The sequence below is a fragment of the Ctenopharyngodon idella genome, chromosome 18 (genome assembly GCF_019924925.1).
Source record: "Ctenopharyngodon idella isolate HZGC_01 chromosome 18, HZGC01, whole genome shotgun sequence".
Lineage (NCBI taxonomy): Eukaryota > Metazoa > Chordata > Actinopteri > Cypriniformes > Xenocyprididae > Ctenopharyngodon > Ctenopharyngodon idella.
This window is the reverse complement of record NC_067237.1, coordinates 30943627-30966113: the sequence shown is the minus strand read 5'-3', so window position 1 is coordinate 30966113 and position 22487 is coordinate 30943627. Positions and strand designations below refer to the sequence as shown.

General features: G+C 35.9%; 2 protein-coding genes across 2 annotated transcripts in view; one reads left to right on the top strand and one right to left on the bottom strand.

Annotated features, from left to right (window-relative positions):
* Nucleotides 1-7514: 7514 nt before the first annotated feature.
* On the bottom strand, nt 7515-19125 carry pdcd10a (programmed cell death 10a). The gene is made up of 8 exons (XM_051869855.1): nt 18972-19125; nt 15948-16116; nt 13077-13130; nt 10937-11054; nt 10178-10304; nt 9597-9675; nt 9384-9466; nt 7515-8080 (listed from the first exon to the last, which is right to left on the bottom strand). Exons 2-8 carry the CDS (start codon nt 16035-16037, stop codon nt 7999-8001), a joined length of 633 nt encoding a protein of 210 aa, XP_051725815.1. The 5' UTR covers nt 16038-16116; nt 18972-19125; the 3' UTR covers nt 7515-7998.
* A 322-nt stretch (nt 19126-19447) lies between these two features.
* serpini1 (serpin peptidase inhibitor, clade I (neuroserpin), member 1) overlaps nt 19448-22487 on the top strand; it is a 34158-nt gene continuing 31118 nt past the window's right edge. Inside the window, exon 1 of the mRNA XM_051869849.1 lies at nt 19448-19585. The gene's annotated coding sequence lies outside the window, so the exon portion shown is untranslated. The remainder of the gene's footprint in view (nt 19586-22487) is intronic.

Here is a 22487-nt window from a genome sequence, read left to right as displayed (position 1 = left end):
TGAACACAGTACTGTACAGGACGCAGGTGACGCGACCACGGAGAAGCAGTGTGCTTGTGGGAGGAGATAAAAATAAGTTTCATGAAATCATTCCTGAATCTTTGAGAAGATTTCAACGGCATGTTAAATGCATAACTTGTTGATTTTTCCAGCTGAAAATGCGCTAAATAACTCCACTGGAAACGGGGTAAGAGAGAGCTCCACATCATCACAAATTAAAACATTCAAATTAAGTGTTGATTGAGTTAAAAATAAAAACTTGACAGAACATTCTCTTGAGCACAGCCCAAACCTTTCCTCTAACGTGTCATTTTCACCTTTCGTTCAAAACTTTTCTACTTCTCACGGCTCTAATCTTGACACTTCTGTTTGACGCCTCCTCCTCCCATCACCTCTTCAGTACTTCGTCACCTCGGCAGTCTCATTCCCTCTGTCAGCATCTCTCGGTTCTATCACCTTCCTCGTTGTTTTCACTTTGCCTTTGGATAAAATGAGCTGATGTTTTATTTCCGTCTTCATGAACTTTCTATAATTAAAAGATACATACTCATTTCAGAACACCACTGCACTGCATTCCACAGCTACTGTGGAATGTAGTGCTACTGGCGGTAAAATTACCACAATTCTTAGAGAATAATCAGAGAAATGAAAACTTCATGTAAATGGGAGTTAGTTTTGCTCATGTCATGTAAACATCTTACTGCGATTAAATCCTTGCTTTGATTATTGGAAAAATCACATTATTGTTGCACATGTAAACATTGTCATTCTTTACCATTGTACCATAAACAATTTAAGCACCATGTTGGGTTGCTAAAGGATGTCCAGTGTAAAATGTGCATCCTTAAGCACTGACCTAGAGCTGAGAGATGCCTTGGCTCTTAATAAGTATCAGATTGATGAAATTAGGATGTGCATATAACCAACAAAAGACTCCAAATAAAGCAAATCAAACGCTGATGCCGTAAACTCAAGAGCGACTGAGGGATTATGGGAAATAGCATCTATCGGGCCAGAGTGCCAACAGGATTGGGACTCCACACACACACAGACACACTGAGACGTGCTGCGTGTCTAATCCCGAACACTAGACGATTCCCCAAGGAGGTGAGACTTCAAAAAGGATCCCGCCCACAGCTACAGAGATAAAGCACCCCACAATTTTCAATTAACTAGTCTTTTTCATGTTTCGTTGTGTTCCCTCGGTTTGTTTTTCTTGTTTATTTAAAATTCCATTATTTCCATCATTCCTTTTGCTATCTTCCAGGGCAAAAGTACCCACACACGAAGAAACGAACACAAATTGTCTTCTTCACACTGTGAGACGCATATCAAGCGCCGAGTTACGGTCCCTTACTGTAACGATGACAAATAACGATAACAGCCCGCATCAGAGCGTTTGCATCATGGCTTCAGGCTACGGTCCCAAGATACTCACTGTCGACTTCTTGTTGTGCATGTCTGTCAATAATATCTACAGAAAAACCCGGAAAATGTTTCTCCCCGGCAAGTATACACCTCAGGCTGTGTTTTCCACGGACTGGGAAAGGTCTGCCGTTAAATGAAATTAAACAAGAAATGAAGCGAAAGTCAAACAGAGACACTAAAAGGAGTTAAAAACTCATATACATGTTGCAAGAAAATGGGGGGCGATATCCCATGAGGCAACAGGGCATAACCCCAGCACATTTTTGATGACAAGGCCGAATCCAGAGGCAAAAAGAAGTGCTGACAGCTAAAGTAAGCAATCGCTCTAGGGCCTTTATCATGAACAGCGCAGTTATGAGTGACGAGCGCTCCTCATATAATTCAATAGGAGGTCATGTATGTGTGCTTATACAGAAGCAAGAGCGACAACATGATCTTTCATATTAGTGAGGCGTTCAAACTCCTAATTGCCCTGTTGAAACTCATTGGGTGTGACATCAAAAAGACATAAAAAGAAAAGAAAAAAAAAGCCAGTGAGGCATCTACTTGATTGCCTTGAGAGTAAAGCGCCACTGATTTGCATATTAATTGATATGCGGGAAGTGCACAACGGCTACAATGCGAGATGTGGCGTCCTTCAAACTCCCCGTCCGCCTAAACGTGAGTTGGCGTGACACGTCGTAAGATATTTAGACACTTGGACAGTGATGTGTTCATTACCTGCGGCTCTCTGGAAAAATAAGAGGAACTTCTCAAAGTGACACACAGGAAGTAGAATTATGTCGGGTTGGAGCTTACCTGAAACTGTCCTATTCCAAATCATCTTTTCAACTCCTGTAACTTGAGAATCTTCAAAATGTCCACTGTGTCGCAGTAGTATTTCATGGTGATATCCAAATCTCAACGCCAACGAATAAAGGATGAGCGGCGACCTAAAACAAATCCTATTAATCTACAAAACAAACACAACACCAGTATTAAAACCATAAAATTGACTCCTTAAGAATGTACAATGTTACATTTTAGGGATCTTCATCCTTTTCAAAGGACCCTTCATTGATAAAGAGGAAGGACAGGACTGTTACATGCATAAAACTGAGTATGGTATTTACTTTACAATGCTTGCAAAGGAATTAAAATAGTTATCATCATCACTTAAAATATTTTTGGTATAAGAAACAATGAAACATTTAGCTTACATTTTTTAGGCAGAGGTTTAGGTAGAAGTAAAATTATTTTTAATGAATTTAAATAAAATAAGCATAGTACACTCTAAAAAAAATACTGGGTTAAAAACAACCCAAGTTGGGTTGAAAATGGACAAACCCAGCAGCTGGGTTAAATGTTTGCCCAACCTGCTGGGTAGTTTTATTTAACTCAACTATTGTTTAAAAATTACTGTATTGCTTGCTTAAAATGAACCCAAAATACATTGGAAATTAACATTTATTAATGTTAAATAAATGAACATTTATTAATCCCTTAGAATTCCTGTAAAATTTTCCTAAAACGCCTACAAAAGGCATACCAAATGTTTAAGTTTAATGAATAATAATTAAACAATAAATATTTATTAAATTGCTTATTAATAAATGTTCACATTTTGATTATAATTGCTGCCTCTAGTAATTATGTGTCTGATTTTTAATTTCCAACCTATTTTGGGTTCATTTTAAGCCAGCCATATAGTAATTTTTAATCAATAGTTGGGTTAAATAAAACTGCCCAGCAGGTTGGGCAAACATTTAACCCAACCGCTGGGTTTGTCCATTTTCAACCCAACTTGGGTTGTTTTTAACCCAGCATTTTTTAGAGTGTACTATATTAATGTATTTACATACTTTACAATGCTCACAAAGTCATTAAAATAATTTTGAGCATCACTTTTGCATATAAAATCATTTTAGGTGGGAAGGTACAATAAAACATTTAGCTGAACTTATGTTGACTTCATTGTAATGCATTGTTGTTGTTTTTTTTTCACAAACATTAGTTTGAGATAAACAATAATTGCAATATACTCCTGGTATATTGATAGCCTTACTAATAATGTATTACTAACAATTTTTGACTTCTATGGAGACAAAAAAGGATCTAATTGAGTTGATAATATTTTTAAATAATTTGGCTGAAAAGTCATTTAACAAGCTTTTGTTTATTAGTACATTGACACACTATACGATGCTTGCAATGGAATTAAAATAATAATTTTTGATCGTCACAATTAAACATTTAAGAAAAAAAAAAAAAAGACCTTATTGAGAGTTGACAGTATTTCTAAAATATTTTGCCCAAAAGTCAATTAGCAACCTTTTATTTATTAGTAAATCTTAGATAGCATCTTTTTATAAATCAGGCTTCCTCTATGAACTCAATTTGATTCATGTAAATCTGGTTTACGGCCTTGTGTTATTTATTTAGGGGATTGGTTGAAACTCAAACTGCAATGCAGGTTTCAAAAATTATATTAAAATATGCACTGCCAAAACCTAAGTTTAAAGTTTCACACATACCAAGATTCAGTAAACACAGAGATCAGACATCACCTACAAAAGCCACCTAATGCATTCTGAGCTGGAATAGACAGCTTTAAAACTCAGACATGCTCTATCAAAGTGGACTTCAAAAGCTCTGCCGCTTACGTTAAAATATTCCCTCTCACAACAAGAGCCTTGGCGTATTCACAAGGTCCTCTGCAGTCAGGAGATATTCCAAACACTTGCAGTCTCCATGGTTTCGGCCCGTAACAGCTGTCAATCAAAGTGCAGTGAAGAGGGGGGAAGTTGCTCTGGGACATGGAGCCTAGAGTTCATACAGGGAGAACATGCATTATGCATTACAGCAATAGGGAGAACACCTGAGGAGAAACAGTAGGACATGCTGTGAATAAGGGATGGTAGTAAGATCCTGATACACTGCAGTCTGGCTATGGAAAGAAGAACCATAAGAGGAACGGCATAACCGCTCCACTGCAGGAGACTAAAAGCATACAGTATAATGGGTACATCTATAGTCACACATATTCCAGAACAGTGCAAGTATTGGCTTACAATGAATATCTTGTGTTGCAGTATTGGAAGTTGCTTTGAATAAAATGTAGGCACACAGTACAGCGCAGAACACTTTTCCAGGAACCTAAAGTCAAATCTATGGGAACTACAAAACAAAGCCATCTTATTGCATGGTATCATTTCAAAGCTTGTTCTCAAGGTACCGAAGAGCAACACATTAAACATTAAAGCATAAGCTAATGGCCCATCTGGGGTTCTTTAGGATGCCACAATGATGGAATCCTTTGAAAGACCTCTGAAGGTCTCAAGGTATCAATGATCATCAAGGAAAGGAAGAAATATCATAAATTAAAAGATAATTTGAGTGACAATTGAGGGTCTTCAGATTGGAACTTGGCAGAAATATTTGGAGAACCTAGACACCCTTTTAAAAAGGGCTTTTAAATAATTAGCAGAATAAAAAGAAGGAAGAAACACACTATTGAAAAATTACTTTGTTGGACCATTTAAGGTCATTCAGAATGTCCTTTGGAGAATCTATAGGTGAGAATTATAATGGGGAAGGAAGAAACACTGTAAACATGAAAACACCTTGAAGGACCATTCAAGGGTCTTTATAAAGCCACATTGATTGAAACCTTGAAGAAGTTTTCAAGGTATCAATGATCATAAATGTAAAGGACACCAACTACATAAAAGTATAACTTGACGGAACATTGAGGGTTTTTAGATTGCTACTTGGCAGAAAACTTTAGACAACCACTAGGCATCATTTTTAAAAGGGCAGTTTTAAAATGAGTGAGATCATAAAGGTAAGGAATAGTAATAAAATAACTTTGTTGGACCATTTAAAGGTTCTCAAGGCATCAAGATCATAAAGAAAGGGAAGAACACTATAAACATGAAAACATCTTGAAGGGTCTTCAAAATGCCACACTGATGAAAACCCTTTAAAGATACTCTAGGCATGTTTTCAAATAGGGCAGTTTTCTGAAGAACTTATAGAACCCATAAGTTCTACAAGTTAAAAGAATTCTAAAGACACTTTACAACTTCTCCAGGAACCCAATCATACGCAAAATGGTTTGTGGCACTTGAAATATACTGAAGTATATTGTAAACAGGATATGAAAGCACACGTTGTTTAAACAGTAGCATGGTGCTAAAAACCGCGAGGTCATGGGTTTAGTTCCGAGGCTGAATGTTCATTTAGATAAAATCATTTATCAAATGCATAAAACAGAGGGAACTACAATCTAGGTGACAAGAAACCATTCCTTACCAAATTAAGTGGCTGTGTGCGTACAAATTTGTTTCAAAACTTTACCTATAGACTAGTTCTCATAAAAATACAAAGCTGATCTAACACAACTTAAAATCCAGCTCCTACTTATCTAATGCATCCAAAACTCTGATCTTTACAGATTTCTGCACTGCTGTGGAGAACCCCAAGATCTTAAGTTCAAGCTCCTAGAGTAAGAAGAGCACTTCCATGAGATGGACAAAGTAAGTGAGGCATGAGTAGGAGTATGTCCAGAGAGTATGAGGGAGCTGTCAGCAATGTCAAAGCCCACACATATTACCCTTTCATTACCAGTCCTCTTTCAAAGCCTTGGGTATGTCTCATGGAAACCAGGATATGAGTGAGTGAGGACATTCACACATTTCTCTGTTCAGAAGAAAAGAGCATGTTAGGGACCAGAGCACAATATTCCCAACACAGTCAGTGTTGGGGCTAACACATTACAAGTAATGCGAGTTATGTAATCAGATTACTTTTAAATTTAAACAAAATATCAGTTACTTTTTCAAATAAGTAAAGCAAGTTACTTTATTTTTTAATTTACTGACGTATTCATTTTGAGGAACGTGGCAGTATTCCTCAAAATGAATAAAAACTGTGAAAAGCAAACTCAGAATATTACACAAACCTGTAATAATTGAATGTTAAATAACACAAATATACTTTATGTACTTAATGTCACTTTATCAACCAATGTCTTTGCTGCTGACCTTTGATGATCCAATTCAACCATACTATAAGCAAACATGACTTTAGATAGATTTTTTGTTTTTATTGCTGAAGATAGAGTGTTGAATTTTCTTCTCCTGCATCTTCTTCTGCAATTCAGAACGGCTACACATCAGAAAGGTTTGCGCTGCGCCCTCTTACTGTTTAGGGCCAGGCGTGAATTTGCATTTCCTTCAGCCTGAGGTTTATTCATTTCACTTTTGGTGTGAAAGGGCCTTTATATTTGCAAAAATATAACTTTTTTTGTTATTAAAAAACAGACAAGCATGCCCAGCCCAGGTGAGAAAAAGTAACACAAAAGTAACATAACATTACTTTCCATAAAATGTAACCAAGTAACAATTAGTTTTTTTTTTTTTTTTAGGGAATAACGCAATATTGTAACATTACTTTTAAAAGTAACTTTCCCCAACACTGGTTAAAGTTAAATTTATAGCAGTAGCTTCATACACTTTGGACACAATTTGCAACTGTTAAAAATAAGTGAAGCTTGGATCTTGTTCAACATTAAAATAAGCCAAAGCAAACACATTAAGAAACATTGATTAGTTTATCTCAGTACAGACATTATGAATTTAATAAAAAAAATTAAAAAAAATTAATTTGCCTAATTTCTTTGCTTAGAACGACATCACATAAAACTAAAGATTATTTATCATTCAGGGAGCAATTCAAGAAATTATAGGCACGCCAGATGCTAAATTTATTGTGTTGAAGCCAATCTTAAAATTCACTGACAAATACAGTTAGAAGTCATCCAAAATTAGCTCAGAAATGTCAAATATAAAATGTGTGCATGCCCATATCAGTTTTTCCCATCCATTTTTTCCTTCCAAATTATTAGCATGAATAAAGTATCATTTATGTGCACCCAAAATGTAATACTTGAGGTTAGGGGCCTTGAAAAATCCTTAGCCAAAAGTGTGAGTAATAGTTTTAAGGTAGGAATAGTAATAGTAATTCTTACCTTAGCTATTCTTAATGCTGAGATGGGGACAAAAAAAAAAAAAAAAAAAAAAAAAAAAAGAACAAATCCAAACAACTTTTGTTTGACATGTGCTGTTTATTTGAACAATTCTGTTACCAAATATCTATTAAATATACATCTTTCATTCAAGTTCAAAGCATCTGAGGAGACAGCTAAACCCCAGCATTTACAAGCACGTCTGGAACACCCCGTGTCCCTCACCGTTAAGGCCCCCAGGCATTTGGCTCTCTCTTGGACTGACCGGACAGAACAAAAACACTTCGGAAGCGAGAGAGAGGGAGAAAGCAAGCGAGAGAGTCTCTACAGCGATAGTGTGACTGTAAAGCTCAGGATATGAGAAACATTGGGCGGTCAATCCAGCTCATGAAGAAGATTAGATTTAGATGGGATTAGAAACCATAATAGAAGCCATCCTTGCCTTAAGTGTTACTGCCAGGAGAAAAGAATCATAAATTACAGTCCAAAGGTGTGGGGGTTTTTTTTTTTACATTGTTCATATAAAGGTTATTAAAAAAAACAAAAATACACTTCTACGACTCCTACGCGACAGTTTTGAAGGTCTGCAGTATCAAGTTGGTTTGGTGGATGAGCCGGTTGGCACTGGCAAACACGTTTATTGCCCTGGAAGAAAGGTGAAAAGGGAAGGAATACGAATTAGATCTAAACACATATTAATGTTACAGGCGATACTACAAATGTTATGCAGCACATTTACAAAATGAGCTGAAAATGACCAAAAATTCCATGTGGGTGAAATGCCATTTCCAAAAACATGGAAAGACAAAAATTTTACACAAATTATGACTTCATAAACCACCATTATTATTGCCGCATCTGCTCAAATGATTATAATTTTCACAGAGCTAATAAGGTACACTACTGTTTAAAAGTTTGCAGTCAGTAAGATTAGTTTTAGCATAGATTAATTAAATTGATCAACAGTGACAGCAAAGACAGTACAAAGAGAGTAAAGCTTTACAAGCTTTATATTTTGTAAATGCTGTTCTTACTATTCAAAGAATCCTGCAAAAAAATGTATCAGTTTCCACAAAAATATTAAGCTGGACAACTGTTTTTAACATTGATAATAATAATAAATGTAGAGAAGAAAATTAGCATATTAGAGTGATTCTGAAACATAATGGTGACACTGAAAACTAGAGTAATGATGCTGAAAATTCAGCTTTGCATCACAGGAATAAATTACATTTTATAATATATTTACAAAGAAAACAGTTATTTGACATTGCAATAATATTTCACAATATTACTGTTTTTACTGTATTTGATCAAATAAATGCAGCCTTGGTTAAAAAAAAAAAAAAAAATCTTACTGGCCCTAAACTTTTGAATACTAATATTTGTTGTCAAATGCATATCACATGCGTCTCTAAAGGGTACTTTTAACTTATATATTTTTTTACTTTAATATGCCACATTTCTCCATGCTTTTTATGGAGAATAATATTAAATGCTATGCAATAATTAATTATGTTGAAAATGGTTGTTAACAAAAAATAATAATAATAATAATAATTCTTCCTTCACTATTAACCATAGCTATCACTATAACTTTAATTAAAATGATCAAACATCACTGCCATAATTTAATTTAATTATAATTATGTAACAGATCTAACAGATCATTGGAACCACAACACTGCTTGTCTGAAAAATCCAGAAGTACTGTGACAGTAATTTCATCTATGCATTATTGTTATTTAATTTCCAAATCAAATTCAATTTACTAGTTCTTTGTTGTGTTAAATATCATGACATGCTCTGATGGAAGCACAAAAGATGACAAGAATTGAGCCAAGAACTGCCCATTATTAATTTATATGGAGAGGAAAAAAGACTTTGGCAAGAATAAAAAAAAAAGGAGTGCAGTGAAGATAATGGGTGATTCTTAAAACTTCCATACTTTCCGTCTTTGAAGTATGTTTTCAGAGTGTCGCTGAAGCTTTTTGAGTGTTTCACAAACTCTTTCTTCTGATGCTCAAGTGCCTGAAAAACACAAAGCCATTTTCATTTCTTCCTTCAGTAAGTGAGACTGGCTGCATCGATTTAATAATGACTGTGTGTGTGTGTGTGTGTGTGTGTGTGTGTGTGTGTGTGTGTGTGGTCACTCACTCACCCTTCTGTTCTGGTACTGGTATTTCTTAAAGACATTGTTCACTGTGTCCAGTAGTTCTTTTATGGCACTGGCTATATCTCTGTGGACACCAATTAAACAAATGTTCAAACATATTGTATCAATGTCTGAGTCATGTGACTTTTCCACTCATCAGCCATATTTATGACCATCAGTGGGGAAAAGTAATTGTGGTGAATACTTAAGATTTTACTATTAATGCTTTTTACATACAACTGTCAAAATTCTTACATTTTAAAACTGGCTGGAAAAAGAAAAAGTCTGGGAGAAAAAAAAAAAAAAAATTCTAAATAAGGAAAAAGAAAACAGATCTAACTGCTCTTCAGGCTTCATTTTATAATATCAAAAATGTCCTATCTTTTCTTTTGATTTTAGAGTGAAACATGAACCAGACCTTTCTTTAAATATTAAATAAATACTTCAAAAAGAAACTGTCAGGGCAAGTGTGCAAGCAAAGACTGACGAAATGATACGAAAGTCATGACACAAATGGGGGAAAAAAAAGGCAAGTGAATTTTTTTGTTATTATATGTGTGTGAATGTGTGCATGAATATGTTCTCACTTGATTGTCTGCAGGAAACGGACACGGTCATTGATTTCATCAGGGATTTTGCTGAGGATCTGTTTCAGTGCGCGAGCTCTTTCATTCAGGTCCTGGAACTCCCGCTCGGGCCTGTCAATCATGTACTCTGCACACAAAGAACACGCCCACAAGAAACACTCAGTCACCATGGCAACAACAGTTGAATTTTAATGACCTGTCATTAAAATGTGACATAATATAACTTTTAACTACTTTAAATGGCCAATCATGATGGACAACCATCTGAATTGAGACCATAATACAAGCTATTGAACAAATGCTGAAATGTTAAATGCACTGCAGATGGCTCTATAAATATAACAAGGCAGAAACTTCTATATTATCCTGTAAACACAATCAGGCACCTCATAAACACAAAGTACACAAGGATAGATTACAGCAGGAAGAGCAAAACAAGGATTTTACAATTGGCTTGGATTAAATTTGGAGGTACATTTAGTATTCTTTACATTTCAAATCAACAAAAATGAGCATTACCCAGAAACCCAGTGCGTTTCTGTGCATTCATTAGTGGAATACATCTGAACATGTCAAAAACACTTGCAAAAAAGGAAGAAATTAAATTATGAGGGGAAAATACATTAGTCATTACTGTTTTAATTCATGGGGAAACAGCTCCCCCTAGAGGCACGAGGCTGCAACGTCAACAAGACTTTGCATTGCAAACCATACAAGCATGTTCTTCTCCTCTTCAAATATGTAAAAACTCAAACGCACCCTCAACATCGTCGGCAGCCATGCGTAATAAAGACTCTGTGAAGTTGATGTCCACATTCTTCTTCTCCAGAATTTTCATGATAATATCCTGAGTCAATCCAGGGTTCTCCTTCTCTGCCTGACATGGACAAACAAATAACACAAATCAATCCAAAACAACAACAAATAAATCATTTCTGATATTTAAAAAATTAAACATTTTAAGTGCCAAATTATGGAGGAAAACCTAACAATAAACAATATTTGTTTTAATTAGAGTTTCATAATTTGATCTACATACTATTCTTATATTGAAACTTTAATGGGTTGGTTCAGCCAAAAATGAATTTTCTGTCATTAATTACTCACCCTCATGTCGTTCCACACCCGTAAGACCTTCATTCATCTTCAGAACACAAATTAAGATATTTTTGATAAAATCCGATGGCTCAGTGAGGCCTGCATTGCCAGCAAGACAGTTAACACTTTCAATGCCCAGAAAGCTACTAAATACGTATTTAAAACAGTTCATGTGACTACAGTGGTTCAACCTATGAAGCGACAAGAATACTTTTTGTGAGCCAAAAAAACAAAATAAAGACTTTATTCAACAATATCTAGTGATGGGCGATTTCAAAACACTGCTTCATGAAGCTTCAAAGCTTTACGAATCTTTTGTTTCATATTAGTTATTTTGAGCATGTATCAAACTGCCAAAGTCACGTGATTTCAGTAAACGAGGCTTCGTTATATTATAAGTGATTCGAAATTTCAATGGTTCACCACTGGGGGGCGTGACTCTGGCAGTTTGATACACGCTCCGAACCACCGATTCAAAACGTAAGATTTGTAAAGATTCAAAGCTTTATGAAGCAGTGTTTTGAAATCGCCCATCACTAGATATTGTTGAATAAAGATGTTATTGTTTTTTTGGCACACAAAAAGTATTCTCGTCATTTCATAATATTAAGGTTGAGCCACTGTAGTCACATGAACTGTTTTAAATACGTCTTTAGTAGCTTTCTGGGCATTGAAAGTCTTAATTGTCTTGCTGGCTATGCAGGCCTCACTGAGCCATCGGATTTTACCAAAAATATCTTAATTTGTGTTCTGAAGATGAACGAAGGTCTTACGGGTGTGGAACAAAATGAGGGTGAGTAATTAATGACAGAACTAATGCTTCAAGACAAATAAATCTATGTATATTACTATCAGGAAAAGATAACCATATCAAAATGCTTTCATGATTAATAAATCTGTCTTCTAACATTAATTTATTACTGTTACACAACAATATTTCAAAGCCATGAGCAGAAATGGTGCTGCTGAGACAGCAAAAGCAGTCTGCACCAGATTTTTTTTTTGCTGAAATTTTACAAATCTCTTTGATTCTGAAGACTCTGAATCAAAACTAAAATGGTGCTTTTGTAGCATTTTATTTTTCCCTTGTGGTCTACTTATGTTAGTCAAGGTTAGTTGCATTAAAACCAACTCATGACCAACTTTCTTTGGAATTTAGAATTAAACTGGCCGTTTTGCTAATGTATGTTTGAAATGTAATCTTTATGTGCAAATATCCTCTGTTATAATTGGCTACCCTAGCCTATCAGCACAGTTTATATCAGGTGTATCAGGATAGGCAAAGTTGCTGAAAATGAAATGTAAAATCGGCAGGCATATGTGAATGCTTTAACATACAGTATGTTCATATGTCAATAACATGACCATTTCCAAATGACCCTCTTTCTGCAGCTTAGATTCCACCTTTAGATTTTTCATCTAAGCTTACAAAGTACATTTAACTCTTTTCTCAAGAGAGCAATGAAAACAGACAGAAACTAATGCCTAAATAGTTTTTTGATTTCTGACTAACATTACTTTCTGGCCTTGGTGACATCAGCAGGAAAGGAAAGTTGTTTTAGAGGTGGAGAAAGTTTTTACATTAGACAATGGAATAACATGCACTGATGAATCATGCGCAGTAAGACCAGAAACGGGTATTAAACAAGTTTATGGGGTTCATTTTGATTTTACCTTGAGGTAGTTAAAATCCAGATGGTGATTTTCTGACAAATTAAATATATGAAGAAGAAAAAAACAAGCCGAAGAGCGCAGGGTTTTGTCGATCAGGTAATGACAGAATCACGGTGTGTTTACTCACCTTTATGAAAGCTGCTCTCAGAGTCTGTGCTGCAGACAGATTTACTCTCTCCAGCTGTAACACACACACACAAGCCATCTTAATTTACTGCCAGATAAAACAGGTTGTTTGGTTTTAGTGTTGCATACATTATACATAGTCATTATCACCACATTAAAATGGAAATATAGTTGGTCGTGGGTGTAGATTTTGCCTCTAATTAAAGAGACATGAATTAATCCACAGCAGCACGTGTAGACTGTGTAAAAAGCATGTGTGCTGTGTGTTAACTGTGCTCATAAGCGAGAATGAAGATCATTTATGACTGAAGAATATGACATTCTTAAGGTTCCAGTGTTAACCAATGTTATTGAGTCAGCGTACTTATTTAGTTATAAAATGGGACAACTTTAATGGTTATCAGATTTTTAGAAGACAGTACTAGTTTTGCATTTCTCTTCTTGAAGAAAGAAAATCACCAAAGTTAATAGTCCAGCATAGTGTGTTCAACCATAATCTGTTGCATTATAGGGTTTGACAGAAATATTATATCACTGTAACAGTATATATTACAACAGAACTATTTTTGCAGTAAATACAACCCCAAAATTTATCACAAATTACAATGTACCATGTAGCAAAGTATGCAATATGCGGTTCTTTTGAAAGTTCTTCAAAGAATCCTAAAAATATATATCAATTTAAGCAAAAATATTAAACAGCACAACTGTTTTCAACGTTGATAATAATAAATGTTTCTTGAGCAGAAAATCAGCATATAAGAGATCATGTGACACTGAGTGAAGATTGGAGTAATGATGATAATAAATGACATTTTAAAATATATTAAAACAGAATATATACAATACAAGTTACAAACAAAAGCAGCTAAATACATTAAAATACATTAATTTTGTAGGCCTAAACATCTAATCAACTAAAAAAATCCTTAAAAACTATTTGGAAACTGTGAAAAACAGCTACATTTAATATTAAGCTACAAAAAAATATGATAAAATGTCACACAGGAATAGGGATGGTATCGTTAAGGTTTTAACGGTATTACTAATCTCACGATACTGCTTATCGATCCGGTACTTAAAGATATTCTTTTCGGTTCTTTTTGTTATATTTTGTTATTAAAAATAAAGAAACAAATTAAGAATTAATTATTTGATCATTTAGACGCACACCCGAAGCCCAAAGTATAATTTACTTGTCTAGTTGCGGTCCGTTTTGGAGCACAGAAAGTCATCTTGGGAAAGCATCTCTTGTATGGATTATTGTGCTTTTAATAACTCTTTTTATTATAAAACACACCCTGCAATTTGGCAACATTAGACTGCATTTTCCAAAATCACCAATTTTGCTGATGCGAATTAAAAATTAATTAAAGCAATGTGCGCTAGATGGAATGTGGCTAGTTTTACCTCAAATATCTTCTTTTTTTATAATCCTTAGATAAAATTACATTAATCGCACAGCCCTAAACAATGAAACCAAACATTTCACTGTTTAGTTCTCTCCTTCATCGTCACTCATTAAGCAGGGGCTTTCGTGCCATGCATGCTGTGGCTCCGTGAGAGAGAGATCTCTTCTGGATTGCGAATATCAAATAATGCATCAATGTCTTCATATTATTGCATAAAGAAACGGCTGGCAAGATAACATCTATATTGCAAATTAAATAGTAAGTGTATTTTCTTAATTTCTCTAGTACCGACAGCAGAACCGATAACGTCGGAGCTTATCGATACAGTGGTCTTTCATAATTTAGCCCTAGGGCCCATTTAATACCGGGTTTCGGTACCCATCTCTACACGGGAACTTCAGGGAAACTACTGAGAATCATTTTTAACCTTTCAATAACTGAAAAGATCCATACTAATGAAACTATTTACTGAAATGAACTAGGCACTGTAGAAGAGATCTTTTTATTATTAACCTCACTTGTGTCTACAACAATACTAAAAATGTTTTTTTTTTTTTTTTAAAAGATAGAATAACTGTTAGCTTTTTAAAAATGTGTAACTTTTTCTCTAAGTTAGCAAAGTTCCTTTCATTTAGGCCCTGTTTACACTAATGCATTTTCGTTTTAAAACGCATACGTTTTGCTACGGTTACGCCTGTTGTTTACACTACGCCTACATTTTCGAACCTCAAAAGGAGACTTTCTGCAGACCCCGTTTTAGTTTGAAACCGCCAGGGTTGCGTTTCAGAAGATTCCGTTTATACTGAAAACGATGGTGTGGCTGCCCACGTTCGCTCTGTGTATCCTTGACGGCCGTGTCAACAATAACATGGAGACTGAACTGCAGTCTTTGCTGGCTTTGTTGTCATTTTTAGCAGCCATTGTGCACTTAAACTTAGCATTTTTTTAATACTGCTGCTACCTACATGTGCAATAGGCAACTGTTTACACTTATACACACATGTCCAGTGTGCATAAACGGTCATGTGACATGCATTTTCGGTCGCGTAGTGAAGACGGAGATCGTTTCTAAAATGCTGTGGAAACACCAGTGTAGACGAAGATCGTTTTAAACTGAAAACGCACTAGTGTAAACGGGGCTTAAGTCATTTACTCCCCCAATTCTTATCTTAAGTAAAATGGATTCTAAAATATGAACAACTTTTTTTTTCATTTTATTTTAAAAACATTAAAAAAATATTCAAAGATGCTGGCCAGCCAGATAACAACTTCAGCATCCAACTTGTCTGTTAAAAAAAAAATATTAGTGCAACCAGAACTAGTAGTGCCGTAAAATGAGTGTGACTACACTTTCTCAGAACATGTGGGTGTGCATCATTTGCATCTCCTAATCCTGATCCTTAGTCTATGTCAAAAAAACCATAACTGAACTCTCTCCTACTGGAAACTAACCACCATACCTCATTGAAGACAGGGTACATCACGGCGTAGAGAGTCATGGATACCATCGAGGTTGCGTCCGCTTCATTCTTCATCTCTTCCATTGTCATCCTCGTCAGGGCACGGAAGGGACGGGGGGAGCGTCATTCACTCCTGGGGGGCTCGGGATGAGGGGGGCCCAGACGATCTCTGAAAGGGGCACCAATGAGGAAGAGATTATAAAAGGGTAGCGGGATTCCATTTCACAAGTAAGGAAATGACATTTTCAACCTGCGTTCAAAGGTAGACGTGATAGCCATGGGAAAGCGCCAAGTTTTCGGTGAGATTTAGGCGATTTGGGCCCCTCAAGATTAAAAGTACGAGACACGTGGCCAGTGTAAGAAAAATAAAGGCTATTTCCTGGACGGTGCACCCATGACTTTATGATGATAATGTTAGATTTTGAATTATCCTTCTCAGGTTGTACAGCCCGAAGACAACACAGATTGTAAGGATAATTTTAAGTACACATTACTAAATTCAACAAATGGACCCTTTTCACATTTCCAGAGTTCTCAGAAGCTATCATAGTTGGGTAAACTTCTATAGTGGTAAAGGGAAACTAAAACAAATATAACTTTTGCGTTCCCATTTGCCCCAGTAGCAAAAGAAAAAAAATCCTTCTATGACTTTCCAAAAGAGGAAAAACAAAAAGAGATATTGATTAGTGGTCAGAAGAATGACGTCAAAACTGCTGTCGCTAACCCGTTTTCTGTAATTTAATTCCAAGGCAAGAAATCACAAAGTATAGTGTTATAAATGTACATTAATTTTTTGTAAAAATGAAAATATTAAACTCTTTGCTAAATTTATGATGTTAATAACTGTGGAAATGCATCATTACAATCTGTAAAAGGGCCAAAAAAGCCCATTCACTCCAAAAAAGATAACTTTAAAAGATAACTATAACACAATAACAAATTAGCATCCAATGTATGTTTCATTTATTATAAACATGTGCTGCAGTTATGCCATCTGCCTCTTTAAATGCTCGACCTTTTAAAATTTAAGTGGATTCTGATTGGCATGGTATATCGTTCATCAACTGGAAAAAAAAACATTCTTAAATTGATTCCAACAATATCACTCATCAGTATTGTCATCATTGTGGTATAGACTTCTCAAAGAATTAGAATGATTATTAGTTAGCATTATAGTTATCGTCCTTGGTGTGAACGGGCCTTAAGTCACTTTATTTCTTCTCAAAGTCTACAACAACATGCCAAAGTGTTTATTCCTTCACCCAACAAGTGTGAAACAATAGCGCTTCTTGTTATCTGCAGAAGGTCACAGTTCCTCTCAAGCTACAAGGAACTTTACAAACCATTGAAAGCGAGGCACGCTTATCTCAATGCCGCCGATTCAGGCTAATGGACAGGAGGCCGTGAGTCATTCCCACCTGATCGGAAGGCCTTTGGCCCCACTGTGGGAGGCAGCCTTATCTGGGTGACATTCATAGGGATCACTGTGACGTCTTCACATAGAGCAGGCTGTTGCTTCACTTAATGGTTGTAAATACCACCACTCCTCTTATAAAACATGGTTGCCTGGTTACATATGCATTATTATGACTCACCTTTTTCCTCTTGACAAAGGCCAACCAACACCTGATTCCTGTAGTGTCTCTAGTCAGAGTCTGACCTTGGCACTGAAATGGGTAACACCCTAACACAGGTGAATCCTGAATCAGATGCACCTATACTACATTTTTATCTTATAATCCATTGAAGATTAAAAAGTGAATTTAAAGTGAAACAACATATTCACTGTAAAGTGAGGGAAGTTTGTGAACCACCACAATATAAAATAATAATGCAGCTATGCATGACAATTGGTCATCTCATTTTTGTTTATTGCACCGTTGTAATTTTGAGTACATATTAAATAAGCACTTTGTTCAATCATTTCAGTATCTCACAATGCTGTAACTGTAATTATATAAATACTGTCATCATGCTCTATACATCTAAAAAATCAGCTTTTATACATTATTATGCTTGAATGTGTTAGAACATGATGGTTTTTCAATCTGATGTTGACTAGCTGTCACAAATCAGCTCTTAATGCTTGTTACAGTAATAAAACAACACAAATACTGAGTCATTTTCATCCATCAGTCATTTTCCTGCTCCGTTTTTCAGTAAATACACACCACCACTGACGAACATTGGTTAGTTAACAAAAAAAACAAGCCGTCAATGTCGCTCTAGAGCAGGTTTTTTCAACTTTCACAGAGCCAGGGATTCTCAGACAATTCAAGGACCCTCAGTATTAAAAATATATACAATAATTATTTGATATATATGATAGGTCTCCTTCACTTCAATTTAATCAATCCAGCAATTTTTCCTCACAGCATAAACGGGTTGTTATACACTGAAGTTGAACTATATCTGACTCTTACATAAGTGGATAATGGCATCAAAACAGATGACTGATTTAAGTTGTCAAGATATTTCAGGTTTACACCCAACTGTGACGTCATCATATTTATCAAAACTGCAATTGTGTGAAACACTGTAACAGCAGCTTGATTCTAACGTCTGGTCTGAAACATATCCAGGATATCAACGTTTTAACATTTGTAACGTTCTAACAGCTATCTAACCTCATTCGGATGAATGATTGGTATAAGACCAAAGGCTATGTAATATTTAAACTGTGTCATTCAAAACCTGATTGAGTAAATTCCTATTATATTTTCTCTCAGTCTTCAGCAGGCCTGCTTTTACTGTCTACAAAACTGATTTACTCACTTGAGGCCTGGTAAATACTGATCTGAGATGGGCTTCCTGGCCTTGTATAAAACAAAATAAATCAAATTAAAACATCATTACTTTACTTACTTTGTGATCTATTGTGAGGCTCTGATTAGCTGGATTGCTAAAGTCTCTGTTAGCTAGGTGATTGCTAGTCCCAACACAAATTATTTTAATAGAAACCGCAGTGAAACGACATCGTTAAATCAAGGTTAAATTTAAAAGTGTGTTTTCAGCCTCTCCTACCTGTGTGAAGCTCGTATAGATGTTTATTTGACTGCCGATGAGCTCGGTAACTCTTTTGAATATTTTCCTTTCTGTGAGGATTGGAATCGCTCGCTAAAGACGGAAGTTTTCTGCATGACCAATCTGAAGAATGAGGGGCGGAGCTATGTGGTGGTGCGCACCAATCAGAGAACAGCGAGGCGTGAGGTGTGACGTTTAGTAGTCCTTTAAGAGACTTCAAACGGTGCAAGGTAATGCGCATAATTTTGACAAAGAACTACAACTCCCACGACCGCCATTTCTAAAGCTTACGACATGAAGTCAAAAGACTGGCGTCTGTTTCGCCATATCGCAGTATTCATACAAACTCCGTTTGGTTAATGTGTATTTCTTTATTTTAAATGTTGAATTAAATGCAATAAGATTTATTTAAGATAAAAATAGTACGCGTAAGATAACAAATAAAAGACGAAAAACAAAAAAGCTGTCAATAAATAAAGCGAAGGTTAGGTCTGACCAATCAGAAGAGAAAAGGGGCAGGGCTGCCTCTCATAATAAAGGTGTGTGAGGGTGCAGAGACGAGCAGGATTTAACATCAGCATCCCAGAGCATCAGCATCTCTCTGACATCTCACGGTAAGAGACATCCACGCATCGTCTTTTTATGTTATCCAAATGTCATCTTTTCAGAAATACAAGGACAAATGTGTTCCGTAAGGTTTATAATTCATCGTTATGTTATTGGTGTGATGGGTTTATTCTTTACAAGAGAGGGTGTGCAGATGTGAATGTCCTTTAATAACAAGTGATGTTTTTTTTTTTTTAATCTGTATACATTTTCCTCTCAAGTGTTTTTCTGGTCTGATTGTACATTAGCAATATAACATTTCTTTAAAGCTTAGAATTGTACTTGCAATGATATTAAATACATTTGCAGTTTTACATGCAATTCACATACATCTTTTCTGCATAAAATAATCAAAAACATCACAAACCTTGGTGAAGAAAATTCAAGATAATTCTGCTGTTGTTTAATATCTTTTAACCATTTATTCACCTGGTCTTGTTGAGCATGTAGTGTTGTTTTTTTAGTGATATTCTTGGGCTTTTTCTTCATTTTCTATTTTAAACCCTCTCGTTGTTGATTCAATAATTCAAATGTTTGTATTGAATCACGGAGGGTATGTGCAAACCGCAGACAGCAATGCATCCCCACATCTGGGCGTATCTGGGGATGCGTAAATCATCTCCTGCAAGAAAATCCTATTTCATGTTTCTGTAAATGAGACACGCGGGGAGAGCAGAATGGAGAACGCACCTCCTTTTCCAAACCCCCCTTGCTACTGCTGGTGTAAAATAGCCGGTTTGTTCTGTGGGACGCATTCACGTGGAGATTAGGTGTGCTGGAGAGTGTGTGTAATGTGGAGTATATGAGAGAGAGAGAGAGAGAGAGAGAGAGGCCACTAAAGGAGAAGGGAGGGAAAATGAGGTGTTAAAGTGCAATCGGTATGAGTAGGGAGGCAATGAAAGCGAGGGATCGATAGGAAAAGGATGAGGAAAGAGAGAGGACTAGAAAGGAACAGTGGAAAAAAGCTGCAAGGTGCAAAGGAGTTGGAACAGAATTGCAGCACTTTTCAGGGCTCGCAATCACACTCACACTATACATATGTGGACTCCTTGGTGGTCACCTCCAATCAGTGGATATTGATTCCTAGATTGATTTCTGGTTTGCAAGCGTGCATGAGCCATTCATTTGAAAGCATGAATAACGGTCACAGTTCAAGTGCTTTCTAAAATGTATTGACAGAACCAACACAGTTTCCAACATAGGAAATATTGCACTATATGTTTTCAAAAAAAAAAAAAAATGATGTGAATAAGACAAGCATCACTGTTGTTGTTATTATTGCATGTATAGGGTTAAATATACTTAAAGGGATAGTCCACCCAATATGAAAATTCTGTCTTTAATTACACACCTTCATGTCGTTCGTCTTCGGAACACAAATGAAGATCTTTTTGATGAAATCTGACAGCTTTCTGTCCCTCTGTTGACAGCTATGCGACTACCACTTTGACGCTTCAAAAAGTTCATAAAGAGATTGTAAAACTAATCCATATGAATTGAGCAGTTTAGTCCAAATTTTCTGAAGAGACTCGATCACTTTATATGATGAACAGATTGAATTTATGCTTTTATTCCCATATAAACATTGATCAGCGAACATAAACAGAAGCTCAACCGAACCTACTTGATGTGCTTCGTAACACACGAGAATTAACCTCATTGGTTCTTGCATGTCAAGCAAGCATATTTGAGCTTCCGTTTACCACAACTGATGTGTGAGTTGATGAATGTTTATATGTGAATAAAAGCCTAAATTCAATCTGTTCATCATATAAATCGATTGTGTCTCTTCAGAAAATTTGGACTAAACTGCTCAATTCATATGGATTAGTTTTACAATCTCTTTATGAACTTTTTGAAGCGTCAAAGTGGTAGTCGCATAGCTGTCAACAGAGGGACAGAAAGCTGTCAGATTTCATCAAAAAGATCTTCAATTGTGTTCCGAAGATAAACGAAAGTCTTATGAGTGTGGAACGACATGATGACAGAATTTTCAGTTTTGGGTGAACTATCCCTTTAAGGTTATAGCTTGCTCTGCACCATTTTGCTACAAAAAATGATTTCTAAAATCATGCTGCTTGTTGAAGAGAGGTGTGATGTTTTTTATTTTATCTTATCATTTGTCGCATGCTTTAGCTGATGTTTTCCTTTTTTAAAAAAGACTGGTCAATGGGTATGTGATTTTTGAACAAGTTAAATAAGGCTTTACATTTCTATTGTTCAATTTTAAGGTTTACAATGTACATAGCCATATATATCATAAACGAACAGGCTCATTGTCAGATTTCAGCTGTGGCGAAGGGATTTTTTTTTTCAGGTCTGACTGAGTACTGTCTTCCCGCCAACACTCGCTTGGCCTCAGGACAGCACAGATGGCATAAAGAGTATTAAAAACATCTGTGTTCTCTCAAAGTCTTTGTCACTAAGTGTGCAGAATATATTGAACTTCACTGTTGCTTTTTGAACATGTTCCTTGAGCATCTGTGATGGCCTTTCTAACAATACAGTATGAAAAGCTCCTGTTATTGATTACTGTTCAGTTATGTGTCAAGCCTGTGAACTGCATCTGCTAAGCATGCCCTATAGACCTTATTCACAGCAGCGCCATCTTTGATTTTTAAGGGGAATGTAATTGAGGCTGTGAGGGATAGACATACATCTCTTCAGTGGATTGTATTGTTATTTAATGTGTTTTTGGATTGTTCTGCTGATGAAACACTGCCAAAATATCTTTCCAAGAAATTTCAGTAGAAAAAAACTCCAGACAACAGGAGCTGTGAAAAATTATAAATGATCTAGGAGCTTTATGCAGCTTTTCAAAGCAGATACCATTGAAAACACGCTAAGTCTTTCCCCCACAGCCTCGCTTTCATACCTGTTATGGCTCTGCTCTGAATACGGTCTATAGCA